A 13824-nucleotide genomic window follows, 5' to 3' on the forward strand; every position below is an offset into this window, starting at 1 on the left:
GAATAATAACTAACATGAAGGTTTTTCATCACTTTGCTGTTTGGACTCTCACAAGGGCTGGAGCTAAGAAATAAGAAGGAGAGATTCCTAGGGTTGACCCGGATTAAATCCTAAAAGGACATTCAATGCTGACAGATAACTACATCTCTGTCAGCTTTCAAATCATAGACAAACTCATTTGTGCATATATGCTGGCTTGCTTTAACCTGTAAATAACTCTCTGATTTCTTTCAACTAGTTAATAAACCTTTAGCTAGTTTATTGCAGGGTGTGGTTACAGGCATTGTCTTTGGTGTGAGATGTAAGGCACAAATTGAACTGGGATAAGTGACTGGTCTCTTGGGACTGGAAGCAACCTGAATATTTTGTGATTTTTGGTGTAAGTGACCACTGAGTAGCAAGATAGACTAGAGAGCCTAAGGGACTGTCTGTGACTCTCTGGTAAGACTGTTACAGTGATCTAGGAGCTAACACTTGTTACTGGGTTGGTGAAATCTAATTATAAAACATACCAGCAGTTTGGAGTGTCTGCCCTACGGTTATCACTCATGGTTGTGAGCCACTCCTGATAGCGTGACAACAGGGAAGCAGGTAAAACTGAAATTTTGGCATGGATGTGAAATGATCACCTGTGATTCAAGAAAAAAATATAGCATTTATAAAAATCAAAGATACATTTAGGTTTGTAATTCACTTTAATAGTATAAACCTCATTTAGGTAGTAGTATTAAGCCACAACAATATAATGCCACATTTAAACAGCATTTAATAAAATGCATAAGCTAATTCATGCACTGCAATACTCTATATACAAACACAACAATGCAAATTTCTCTTCATGACTGAAGACACTGATTAGATATAAAATTCAGATTAAAAAACTCATGCTATTATTTTTAAATGCCATCACATATACAAAGCTGATTTCACAAAGAAGCTGTGAGAAAGCAACAGCTTTAACAGGTTTTAAACCTGAAATTAATGTAATGGCATAAACAACAGTTTTCTAAACAATGAAGAAGAGAGGGTTACAAAAAATATCCCAAGGAACTATAGTAGACAATTCCTTTTGTAACAGATGGGGTATTTTTGTAAGAGCTCACAGCTCATAGGTATGCCAAATACGTACAATTATACAATGAAAAATAAAAAAGTTTTTCAGTTATAAAAGTGTTTGAACACTGGCTTACAATATATTTTAAAGAACAGAAGGATTATAGGAAAAAATTCCAGAACTTGAACTTAATTTAATGGATGATAAAAAAAAAAAAGCTCTATAAATAACATACTTTTCTAAAGCATAGTCCCACCTCTAACTTGAAATCTATTAATTCCCCTTTTTAAAATCTAAATTGTAAAACAAACTCTTTAAATGGATCTGTACCTGCTTAGCAGTAATAGATGTTTCTAGGAACAGATTTTTATGTGCAATGAGCCAATTACTGAGAGGTGCAGAGCACCTGCAATGGGAATTGAAGCTGCTCAGCGCTTCTCAGAATTTGGCTGTCTCTAAACACTACAGGAAGCTGATTTCACATCTTGTAGTTCTTGCAAGATAGTACATAACATATTTCATCCATATTTATATTTAAGCACATTTTGTCTTTCAAAAGAGAAAAAATTCAAACTTGTGAGTTCCATAACCCTTCAGTCTTAGAATATGGGCATTATTTTTTAAATTCACAGTTTAATTATTATTCTTTGAAATGGCTGCAATGCTGATCAACACCCCAATCCATTTCTTAACCTTAAAACATTTTATTGAAAAAAAACCCAAACCTTTAAAGACATTAAGGTTGCCATTCTATTTGCAACAGAAAAGCAAGAATATTCAAACAATATGATTGTCATGACACCAAAGGAAGGGCCAACTTATGCAAGAAATTCTCCCATTGATTTAAATGGGCATTTTACATGCAGAAGGCCTCAAAAATTGGGCTTGAAATGTTAAAAAGATGGGTGTTTAACAAAGTCAATATTTGAAACAAAGTCTACATATGTTTATTAAACAGTATGGCAAAAAGGAACACATTCTTAGTATTCTTCACAGCAAAGACTTTACATCCAAGGCCCTGATCCTGCAAAAGCTTACGCATGTGAGGCGTTCCCCTTGACTTCAGATGGCAATGGGAGTTGAGCACATGGAGTGCTCAAAGATTTGGGCCCAGGATATGTACAAAATTATTCTAAGGGAGAATATTTTAACCACTTAAGTTACTGAAAGGTCTTTAGATCTTGTTAATTTTCCTTTCAGCTAACTTGGATTTACATCTTGCATCTGAAGAAGTGGGTATTCACCCACGAAAGCTCATGCTGCAAAACGTCTGTTAGTCTATAAGGTGCCACAGGATTCTTTGCTGCTTCTTGGATTTACATAAAAAGTCTTGTGTAAAAATAATTACATTAACCTCAGAACAAAATGAATTTCAGAAATTCTTTGTGATAGAGTTCAGTGCTTCTCATGTTTTTATCAGTAATAATATAATTGTTCAGTTTTCTGAGCATTTAATTTCCATAACTGGATGTTACTTGCATAGCTAACTGAAGTTGTTTTATTTTTTAAACTATTGAAGAAAACATTAAAAACTGAATCTCATATGGACAATTTTGTTCCCTTACCTATCTCTGACTGATCATTTTCTTCAGTCTGGTTTCCACTGATCTCTATTTTTATAGAAATAGAGCATGTGAGAGGACTGTTTCAGCACACTCCTCTCAGCCCTTCTGCGATAGAAACAAGGAATACAGTGTAGAGGAATGTAGTCTAATTCTGGGGCTTACTCTAATTTAAATTTCCATATAATCGGATAATTTAGCATACTGATTATTAAAAAAATGGACATTTTACACCACAAAGGTGGGAGGCATTGTCAATGCAGAGGAGGATCGGAATATTGTACAGGAAGATCCGGATGACCTGGAGGACTGGAGTGACAGAAATGGGATGAAATTCAATAATACAAAATGCAATGTCATGCACTTAGGGACAACTAATGATAAGAATTTCTGCAACAAGCTAAGAGCTCATCAGTTGTAAGCGACAGAGGAAGTGTGAGACATGAGTGTGTGGGCTGATCAAAGGATGACTGTGAGCCACCAATGTGATATTGCTGTGCAAAAGGCAAATGCAATCCTAGGATGTATCAGGCGAAGCATTTCCAGTAGAACTAGAGACGTATTTATACTAGTGTACAAGGCACTGGTAAGGCCTCCTTTGGAATATTGTGTACAATTCTGGTCACCCAGGTTAAAAAATGATTAATTATAAGTTCAAACTGCTACAGAGAAGAGCTACTAGGATGATCAGAGGAATGGAGGGCCTCTCTTATGAGAAAAGACTGGAATATGATTACTTCCCATAAATACATTAAGGCAGTTAATTCTGGCAGGGGGGTGGGCGGTGAAGACCTATTTAAGCTCATGAACAATGTTGGCACTAGAAAAAATTGACATAAACTGGCCCTGAACAAATTTGGGCTAGAAATTAGAAGAAAGTTTCTAACCATCAGTGGGGTGAGGCTCTGGAACATCCTTCCAATATGAGTTGTGGGGGCAAACAACTTAATTGGTTTTAAGAGAGAACTGGACAAATTGTTGAGTGCAGCTTCAGGGTTGCTTCTGATGGTAGGGGGCAGGACTCAGTAGCCCTGGAGCTCATTTCCAGTTTATGTCTCATGTTCCTAAAATCTCATGCTTCAGGATTTCAGCTACCCACCTGCAGAGACCAGGAGGGGATTCCGTCCCACAATGTATTCTGGGTGGCTTTTTTAATGTCTTTCCTCTGAAGCATCCGGGATGGCCATGGCTGGAGATGGGACATTGGGCAGGGTGGGTCAGGGCTCTGAGGAGGCACTGATCATCTCTGTCTCAGGTGCTCGGGGTCTAATTGATTGCCATAGGTGGGATCAGGAAGGAATTTCCCCCCAGGACAGACTGGCAGTGACCTCTGGGTTTCTTTGCCTCCTTCTGTGGCATGCGGATGCACATTGCTTGCCAGGATTATCTGTGTATATCTCACTAAATCATTTCCCTGCCACTGCAGGGGCCTCAGGCACTTGTGCACCTTACTCCCTCCTATTTGCCTATGATACACGATAGTTTAGTTTCCTGTGGGCTGTAATGCTTTGGTCTAATTTCGGTTGTTGGATTTAGTGTGCGGGTGCTGGATGATGTTGTTGGCCTGTGACATACAGTAGGTCAGACTAGATGATCTGATGATCCCTTCTGGTCTTAAACTGTATGACATGACTGTTATGGTCTTGTTGTTGAAGATTTTAGAAATGACATTTATTGCACCATGCATTGCATTCTGCCTTTTACTTTATTCTGGGGAGTATAGTTCAAAGATATATGGCAGCCTTTCTTCTAATTAGCCACTAATGGAGACTTAAAGTAATCACTTTAAAACTTTACAAATAGACCTCTCTCAGAGGGCTAGAAAAAGCCCCACTGCATCTATCAAGAATATAAGGGAATATTTACTATTTTTATTTTATGTTTTCCCTTGGGAATTGTAGATTCTACTAACTCTCAATTGGATGGCTCCTACCAGCCATCAGAAAAGGCTGAGAAAATAACGTGAAAACCTCAAATGACAGATTTTTTTAAAAAGCACTGCGGACAAAGTGTCAAATTCAGCCTTGGTTTAGAAACAGGTAGAACTCTACTGAAGTTAAGGGAGATGATCCTGCTTACGGCAGGGCCAAGTCTGGACCAAGAAATTAAAATTAGGAAGGCCCTGATTAGCAACCCAATCATAAACTTTCTTTTAACATATAAAAATGTATGAATACATGGCTACATATATGTACATATACATACACACTTTATATACACTGTACATAATATATTACACAGAGCTAGATATGAATACATTCAAACACACATACATACAGCTATGTACATATGCATTAGCTACATGAATGAGCTCTATTACTAAACATGCAGAAATATACAATGGTAGAAGGCACAAAGAAATATTTTAAAAAACTATATTAAAAAAATGGGGGAGGAAAATCATGAATTTAAAGATCACAGTAATCCATTTTCAAAGCCTTCACATAACCCAAATAGTAAGTTAGACATTGGGAAATATGGAACACTGTGATATACTGACATGGATATTTTCTATGATAAATACAGTACAGATTTCACAATAAATAGAGAGCCCTACAATAAGGAAATTATAGGCAATAGTGCTTTCCAATTCCAATATATTTGACTTTTTAAAAATTTTGTATGTGTATTCCATTTTAACTTCCATCTTCATTAAGGCTAACATTTTAAATGTTTACAAAATAATTTCACATTTAATACTGATAACCATTAAGGTGGGTTTATATCACACAGGCTAAAAAGGGGATTAGGGCATCCTTAGTAAAAAAACAAACAAACGTAGCCTTATTTCTAAGGGGCTTGACAGTCCTATAAAAGACACCTTTCAATTGACACAGCAATTTCAGAATTAAAGGGGGAATGTCAAACAAATTTTTAAAATAGTTGTTGATTTTTCACTCCTCGATCTTTATAAGGCCCTCTTGCAAATTTGAAAGTAACATTTCTATTATTACTCAGTTTATCTTTCTGTATCTGGTAACTCTGACCTTCCCCCTCTCCCGTTTTGTATGAAGTAGAAGCCAACATAGCTTCTTTTGCTGGCTCTATCTGTGTACAAAGATGTATTGTGACCGCAGATGTTCTCTGCTATGCTGTGTAAGTCTATGCTTACACAGGGAGCCAACCATGATAGCTGCAGTGCTGCTGCTATCAGGTGGGTCTGGTGCACTCCTGGAACTAAATTCAGAGATGTACCTGAGGCTACTTGGTGCTTTTCTTCCCATCTCTCTGCTTTTTCAAGGGTAAGAGAGGTGGAAGAAAAAACAAACCCACACACCCTTTTTTAAATTTTCCAGATAAGGATTGAAAGAGAAAAATGTCAAATCAAATTAAGGAAAATAAAACAAAATTAAAAAGAAAATCCTTTACCTATAGGGAGATTTGAACCTGCAAATACTTGCTGATAAATCTGCATTTTAAGCCTTGGGGCAGTATTGTTATGGCATGTATTTAGCTGTCTCCCTGTGTATGGGCAGACATCCCACAATACCAGCAGTGAGCAGCTGAGGCCATGATTGGAACTATGATATCTGTTAATTTCTTGTTTATGTCAGTGGTGCCTTAAATGTAAGTGAGAATGGCAGTGATGTCAGCACAGTTCTGAGAATCTAGTGTGTTAAAAGGTTTGCTTGAAGCGTGTGTGTACACATACCAATGCTAACTCCTGAATTGTCTGATATGGATTGGGTGCCCCATCTCTTTTGCTATTGCAGAAGGGCTTTTCTGATCTCCACTTGCTATAGGTGACTCTTTAGACAGACAGGCCCCCCTCTTCCTGGCTGAAATCCATTCACAGGGGCATTGTCAGTCAGTTCTTTAAGCTAGGTAGTGCTTTTAAAATTCTTCCCTACTTAAAAATGTCAGTCAGTCAGGGAAAGATCCTAATTACCACTCCTTCCCATATAGAGGTTGAGGTGGGAGAATATTCTGAAAATGTTCAGTGTTTCCTAACATCATTTCAACAACCCCATTCGATACACCTGACAATGAAAAGGGTGCAGTTTTCAGCATTACACAACCTCTACCAAAGAAAAAACATCTCATAATAAGGACATGCTAGGGGTTGGTTAGCCCCTTGTGCAGCTTAGGACCCTTATGGGTTTTGCAACATTGGGAAATCATCAGAGCGAAAAAGTTTGTAAAAGTAAGTTTTTACCAAGTTTAAGACCAACACAAATATTTCCAATAATTCTGTTGTTGCTATTTCAAAAGAAAAACAAACAAAAATATTCCCAATCTATATTTACAATACAAAAGTGCAGTCTTGTGCTTAGAGAGGAGAAACTTAAAGCGCAATTGACTAGAAACCAAAGTGAACCAGACTAGTCTATTCTCATTGTCCAATCCTTAAGAAATAGAAAGAGTACACAAACAAGCCAATAAATGGCAGAAAATAATTTACACTTGCAATACGCTTTCAGTTTTAAGAATCACATGCATTATTAGTAACATAGGCAAGGAAATTACTATTTGAACATATGGAATCAGGTCCTATGTGGCAGCCTAACTGTGAAGAGTGTTGGTCAGTGGTGTGCAAAGATGACGGAAAGCTCACCTTTGCACTCCTATGATCTTGGGAGCTGCTGTGTGCAGGCCATTCCCCCTGTGCTATGTTGAAACAGCACGTGAGTTGCAATGGCCACAAGGAACTGAAAAGACAGCCAATGATTAGCATAATGCAGGAGCAACTTGGACATGCTCCATTTTCCCCAGACATGCCTTTTTCCCTTGCTATCCCAGTCACAGGTGGCTGGAATGGCACAAGAACCCCTAAATCAGCTCCATCCCTCCGGTAGATCAGCCTTATATTAGGATGGTCCTTCTGGAGCCAGTTAAGATGGCTCCACAGCTAGATGACCTCAGTGGTTTGGTGCAAAAAAGCCATACCACAATAGAGTTTGGCCTATAATTTTAAATAGGACAATAATATTTTAAGTGCCTCTTTTACAGCATCTCTCTCTCTCTCCAGCATACCAATTCATTGGCTCAGTGTTAATGGTAGCTCTTGAGCAGCATGTGAAAAAGAAGCATGAAGCTTATTATCCACACTTTTCCTATTATCTATAACTTGTATTCAATTAGCTGAGACCCTGAATATCTCCTAAACTGTGGGATCCACCATCTGCTGTCCAAATTTCTACCATCTAAACTGTTTGTGTTAAAATCAAAACAACATATGATTATAGAAAACATTCTTTTTTATTAATGACATGGGAGCTACGTTAGCTCGGCTCTGACAAACCATGTCAATGATGCTACACGAACAGAGTCTTCATAGTTTAAAGGTGGTAATTTGAGGGTTTTAAAATAAAAGTGTAATTATGGAACTGCTTCACTCTATCCATTAAGTACATTTACACTTTAAAAAAATAAATCCTAAGTATGGGCTCGATTGCAATACCCATACTCACACTCAGTAGCATTTTACTCTACATAAAGTCTTCCTGAAGTCCATGAAACTACTTGCAGAATAAGGTACGAACAGTATAGTCCTATGTTTGTAGGATGCATTCTATACATGTTAACAGAGCTGTGCAAAAATTCATCATTTTTTATTTATGAAATTTTATGCATAAATGTTAGCAGTTTCATGTGATTTTACTCCACAGCTTAGTTTTATGTGGGTTTCCTTTTTCAAAATGGCTATTTTCACAATGAAAAAACAAACACAATTTTTTGCACATTTTCAACAGAGAAGCCATTTTTACTCAAGCCTGGGCTCATCTTTACCAGCAAATGAGACCCTTTACTTGAGAAATGTACATGTCCAACAACATTTTTCATTAAAACGGTCTCAAGTTTATAATAAAATTTGGAAAAATGTTGATTTACAGTGGTTTACTATACTTTTTGTTTATGAATATTTCACACTCCTTTAAAATGCTTACTTGACTGTTTTAATTATTTTTACTATACAAGTGATTAAATATCACCTGCTAATCTTTTGCCATTAGCTCCCCCCCCCAAAAAACAGTTCAACGTGCACTCTATATTTTTAAATAAACAAGCAAAACAGTAAACCTTTAACATTCACTTTTGCACAAAAATGGCCATAACTTTTCTTTGAAATTCTGTTTCCAAGGCAAGTACCTTGTATGTTAAAATTCAGGCCACAACTAATTTCTAAGGCCAGGTAGTAAACCATTAAAACAGGGGTTTTATATCAGAAGTGCTGACACAACCCTATAACTAGTGACACTATAATATAATGGTAAGGCTTAGGTTTGCATTCCAGTTGACCTAAGGACGTTCAAAATATAGGGCCTCTTGTCACTTTTAAAGAAATGACAAACTTAATTTACTATAATAAAAGCCTAGGAAGAAGATGTTGCAGTATTGCAGATGTCTGCCTTTACATTGTACTCTGTCTATACCACTCTTCTTGAGAACCAAGATTTCTGAACTTTATAAAGATGGAGATGCTATTTGAGTTTAATGTACCTAGGAGCTAAAATTACATAGCCTCACTTATCAGAATGAGTGTTACAAATGAGAGCCTTACAATAAGGGTGAATTGTACCAAGACAGGACTTACTAATACATTAGCAAGGAGTTGCTCAAAATCCTTTGGCTATAGTTCAGACCCTTTAGAGACAAAAACCTAGCCTGCTGGAATGTTTCTAAATCAATGCCAATACCAGAAACAAAAAAGTGCTGAATTCATTATTTATATTTTTATCACACACAAGTAGAAAATGACACTGCCATGTAAATTCATTAAAGTAATTAATGAATGTATGTAATAAGCAAGAATCAGCTTAATGCAGCTATAACTCTTCTGACAAAATGCTTTTTTATGAATTTTGATTGTTTAAAATATTCAGTGTTAATATTAATAAATTATACTAAAATAAATGCAATATTATCAGGAACAGGTGAATCCTATAAAACAACTTGATAGGTTACTACCCAAGATAAAAACAAAGATTGTTAGTATTCTAACTCCAAACAATCATCATTAACTGTAACTGCACATGAATGAATATAAAAAACCCAGCTGACACTCCAATTTAGAACTGGGTCAGAACGGGGTTGGGAGCACTGCAAAGACAGGATGCTCAGTCCCTGGGAAAGGAAGAGAATCTCATATTCTGCACTTATCCCTTAGCTGACAGCAGCATTATGGGCTCTAACAAAGTCACAATCATCCCCTTTGGCTCCTAGGATGGTGAGGGTCATTTATGGCTGCAGACAGAAGGAATGAATTTGGAAATATAAAAAGTATACACAGAGCCTAGGAGTGCATGACTTTATCTGAAAGGATTGCTTCCCTGCCAGTTAATGACTGCTTTCCCCCATGATTGATTTCCCCCACAACCAAAAGTCATCCTGTTGGAATAACATCTATCATGACTGTGTAAACATCTATGCCAGGCTGGAATTGAAACTTTCAGGAATCTGAAAGTTTCATTATTACTATGGCAAGAAATTGGTATTCTGCCTTCCAATTTGGGCAATTTCTGTAGCATTTATTAATGCTGCTAATTATACTATAGTTATTATAATTATGTCAAATAAACCTCATTTTCACTAATTTAGCAGAGTTTAGTGCTAACAGTGTAGAAATTTGCTTTAAATTTCCACTTTACCATTAAATGCATAACATTATTAATAGCAATTTTTTGTAGTATAAATGATTGTCTCCTATAGCCTTCACAGAAATTACTAGCATTTTGACCAAAAACATATGCAATTTTCCATTTGCAATGCTCATAAGTAAAATATTGATGACATTATCGCTTTGAGAAGAAGTGCTTAGAAAGTGCTATCATCATTATACCCTGGTAATTATTAGATATTAATTCCAAGGAAAAATTTAAATATATACATACTGTTCTTCTTTTAGCAATTTTTAATACTAATCTCTGACATTATAAAACTCTATTTTTGCCCATTGATAATTTCTAAATACAAAGCATGTTAAAAGTATATTCAGTAATCTACAGCCTTTTGAATGAAAGGCATCAAAACACTCCTTGTGGCAGAAAAGGGTCCTAGCTGGAGGTGTTTTAATAGCTTTTTATACTTTGTCACTGGAAATAAATAGTCAAGGAGCAGTCTGGTAGGAAACAGGTAACATGTTGGAAATATTTGTACATACCAAAATGTCATTTTTTTTCAACTTATTTCTCTTAATTGTGTAGTTACTTGTTTAACTAAAATTACTTTGATCCATCAAGATGCATTGTTCCGACTATGCAGACGTGCCAGTTATTTGACCATTATACTCTGCTGTTTCCATTTTGAGGATGTATGGGATTATGCTGTCAATAGGAACATTTCCTATGAGGCCAGTAAAAAAAAGTTCCTCTGTAATACTAGAGCTCATCAGTCTAAGTGCTGGCAGGCGAACTAGAATCCGGGCTAACCTGGAAAAGAAGTTCAGGAGATTATGAAAAGGTATAATGCAAATAAATCTAAACTACTGTGCTGCTAAAGAGCTGGGCCTGCTTTTATTATTAAAGAAACTCATGAGTGAGAAGAAAGGCAATTTATGTTATTTTAGCTTTTCTGAAAAGAATGTCTATGCTTATTCTTCCACTTTGCAAATTAAATGAAAAATGCACAGTTCTTTAAGTCTACTGTCTTTGAAATTCCCAGTGTTTTATGGCTAAAGACAATGTCTCATACTGAGTAATGAGGACATTTTCACATTTTTAAGAGCAAAATGCTTAATTAGTTTAAATAATCTATATGGCATCACTCTCAGTTGCCTAGCAACTTGTTAATCAAAAACCAGATAGCAAGAGAGGCATGAGTATGTATAAAAAAGGAAGCAGAAATATCTGAAAAGAAAGGGGAATTTTGAAGGGTCTGTTGCTCCCACTTATGCTAATTCCAAACCCCATGTTTTGTTAATGTGCACAGACAGTGACTAAAATATACAGAAGCTAACCTTATACCACCACTGACATTTTAAAAGCAGTTTTACTTTACAGTAATTCTGTAGCATATCTACCGTGTTTAAATAGCAGGATCACATGACCAAAAAAAAATCAAAATAAATTAGTTTCTTGATGAAATTATTTAAAGTATATAACAGCAGAGCCCTCTAGTAATAAAACGAGAGACTTATTGATGGTTCATGGCTAGCTGTGGAAAACATTCTGTGTAGAACCAATTCTGCTAACACAGGTACATTTGTAAAGGGACTGAAGTCTGGCATCCCTTTTTGTAGCCATAAATTTGAATACTTTCCTCTACCTGATTTATGCCTGCAGTCAATTATTTAGAAGTGCAAGTATTCTGAATTCACCCACAAGTGAACAGGAGGGTGTCAACTGCCCTCACAAAAATGGAGGCCAGTCTTTGGGAAATTTGGCTCTTTATGAATTTCCCTTCCCTCATTCTTTATTAAGAAGTATCACTGCATGGGAGAAGATTTTTATTTTTCAGTGGCGCAATTCACTTCACAGGGATAAAGCCAAAGTAATTAGGAAACAAAGGAAATGCTGTGCAACTAACATTTCAGACAAATGTCCTCAGAAATTAAAAAATAGAGGAAAAAAACAAAAACATAGGTAGGTACAATTTCTTCTAATTACAAGCTTAAGGGGCTTAGTTACTATTCCCCATATAAATCTTGGTTTTCATGTTGGTAGTTTGCAGATGCATGAAATTTCCCATACATAATCTGTTAAACTTTAAAAGGACAGGAATTGGTTCAGCCCTTTTATGGTCTCAGACTATTTGGCTCTTCTAACTTAAAAATAATAACCTCCTCCAACACTCCCTCCCACAAACCTACACCAGTCTCTATAAAATTAAAAAAATTGCAGACAGTCAATCCTGCTCCTTGCCCTGTTTAAACTAAACCTGTCTGCTTTTATAAATGTGCAAATGAGGGCCTCAGTCTTTTATCTGAATCCCCACAAAACTAAATTTAACAACATTCTTATGTCTTTATGCTGCAACCATTGCTCACGGAATTATTCAGGGTATCAAAAATAAATACCTATAAGTATCTTCCGGATAGGTTTTTTGGACATAGTCTTGCAACTCCATCTGTGCCTTCTCTTGGAATTTTTCTATTTGGCTTGAACTTGTCAGACCAGGGTGATCTAAAGAAAGAAAACATTTCCAAATGTCTATGGTTTCATCATAAAATAAGATATGAGTACTTACAAAGAATCTTCCACTTAATTTCATTCAACTCTTCCTCTTGGGTACCATGGTTGATATGATAGTTGCAGTAAGGAGTACCTCATTAAATCTCAATAAATCATTCTGAGATTATGTGCATTATTTTCAAAGACATTAGTATATATGTTATTAAATGAATTATTTGCAAATTAATGTATTAGACACAATGCATAATGTTATCATTTATGTACACATGCTTAACTAATATGATTTTGTTATGAGTTGTGTGTAATATGAACAGACATTGCTCATTAATATATAGGCTGATGTTGTAATTGTACTTTCTGCTCACTGTTGGTCCTGTAATACGTGTATTTGGCTAAAATTTCATTCCTGGCTTTAGAATTAGTGCATTCACTTTTCCTTCTGCAGCTGGCTGTGCCCACAGAACTGGAAGCACATAAATTCTGAGTGCACACCTGCTATCAATGGGTCCAATCAGGCTACAGAGTGGACAGCTTTTGAGGGCATAATCATTTGTTTCTGCTCCTTCTCATTTCAAATGGGTTTCCCCCCTCTGTTTGAACTCACTAGGCAGAGTAATCAATTTCTTGCTTTCAAGATTTTGACTTCCAAACCTCCACCGGTTTGTGTTGTCACAATTCCAGATGCTTTCAGCTCCTCACTGAGCAGTCAAATGATCAGAAGGGCAGAAAATGCCATATGTGTGGCTATGCAAAAACTTCTTCAGTGATAGGCTCATAGGGCCACAAGTGTCATGTTCCTTCTTGTTCTCTCTTAAAAAGGACTAGAGCAGGCTTATGCCTGGAGTCTTTCTCCTCCCACATCAGCTAGAAGCATCTCTTACAGTGTGGCCAAGTGGACAGAGACTGAACTAGAACTCAGAGACCTGGGTTCTATTTCTGCTCTGCCAACAGCTTGTTGGGTGACCTTGGGCAAGTCACTTCACTTGCCTGTGGCGCAATTTCCCCATCTGTAAAATGGGGATAATGAAACTTACCTCCTTGTAAAGAACTTTGAGATCTGCTCATGAAAAGCTCATAGATAAGAGCTAAGTATCTAACTACAGAAAAACCCAAGGCACAGTCTGTGAGAAATTCCCCA

General features: G+C 36.5%; 1 protein-coding gene across 3 annotated transcripts in view; it reads right to left on the reverse strand.

Annotated features, from left to right (window-relative positions):
• Window positions 1-2304: 2304 nt before the first annotated feature.
• NR2C2 (nuclear receptor subfamily 2 group C member 2) overlaps window positions 2305-13824 on the reverse strand; it is a 70239-nt gene continuing 58719 nt past the window's right edge. For 2 of the 3 annotated variants that reach the window (XM_045022694.1, XM_045022693.1), the window contains 2 exons: window positions 12572-12677; window positions 2305-10985 (listed from right to left, as the gene is read on the reverse strand). In XM_045022694.1, the coding sequence (XP_044878629.1) occupies window positions 10811-10985; window positions 12572-12677 (281 nt within the window). In that variant the 3' untranslated portion in view covers window positions 2305-10810. Of the gene's footprint in view, window positions 10986-12571; window positions 12678-13824 lie in introns of those variants that run through there. The other variant, XR_006580803.1, reaches the window with a different exon arrangement.

The sequence above is a fragment of the Mauremys mutica genome, chromosome 7 (assembly GCF_020497125.1).
Source record: "Mauremys mutica isolate MM-2020 ecotype Southern chromosome 7, ASM2049712v1, whole genome shotgun sequence".
Lineage (NCBI taxonomy): Eukaryota > Metazoa > Chordata > Testudines > Geoemydidae > Mauremys > Mauremys mutica.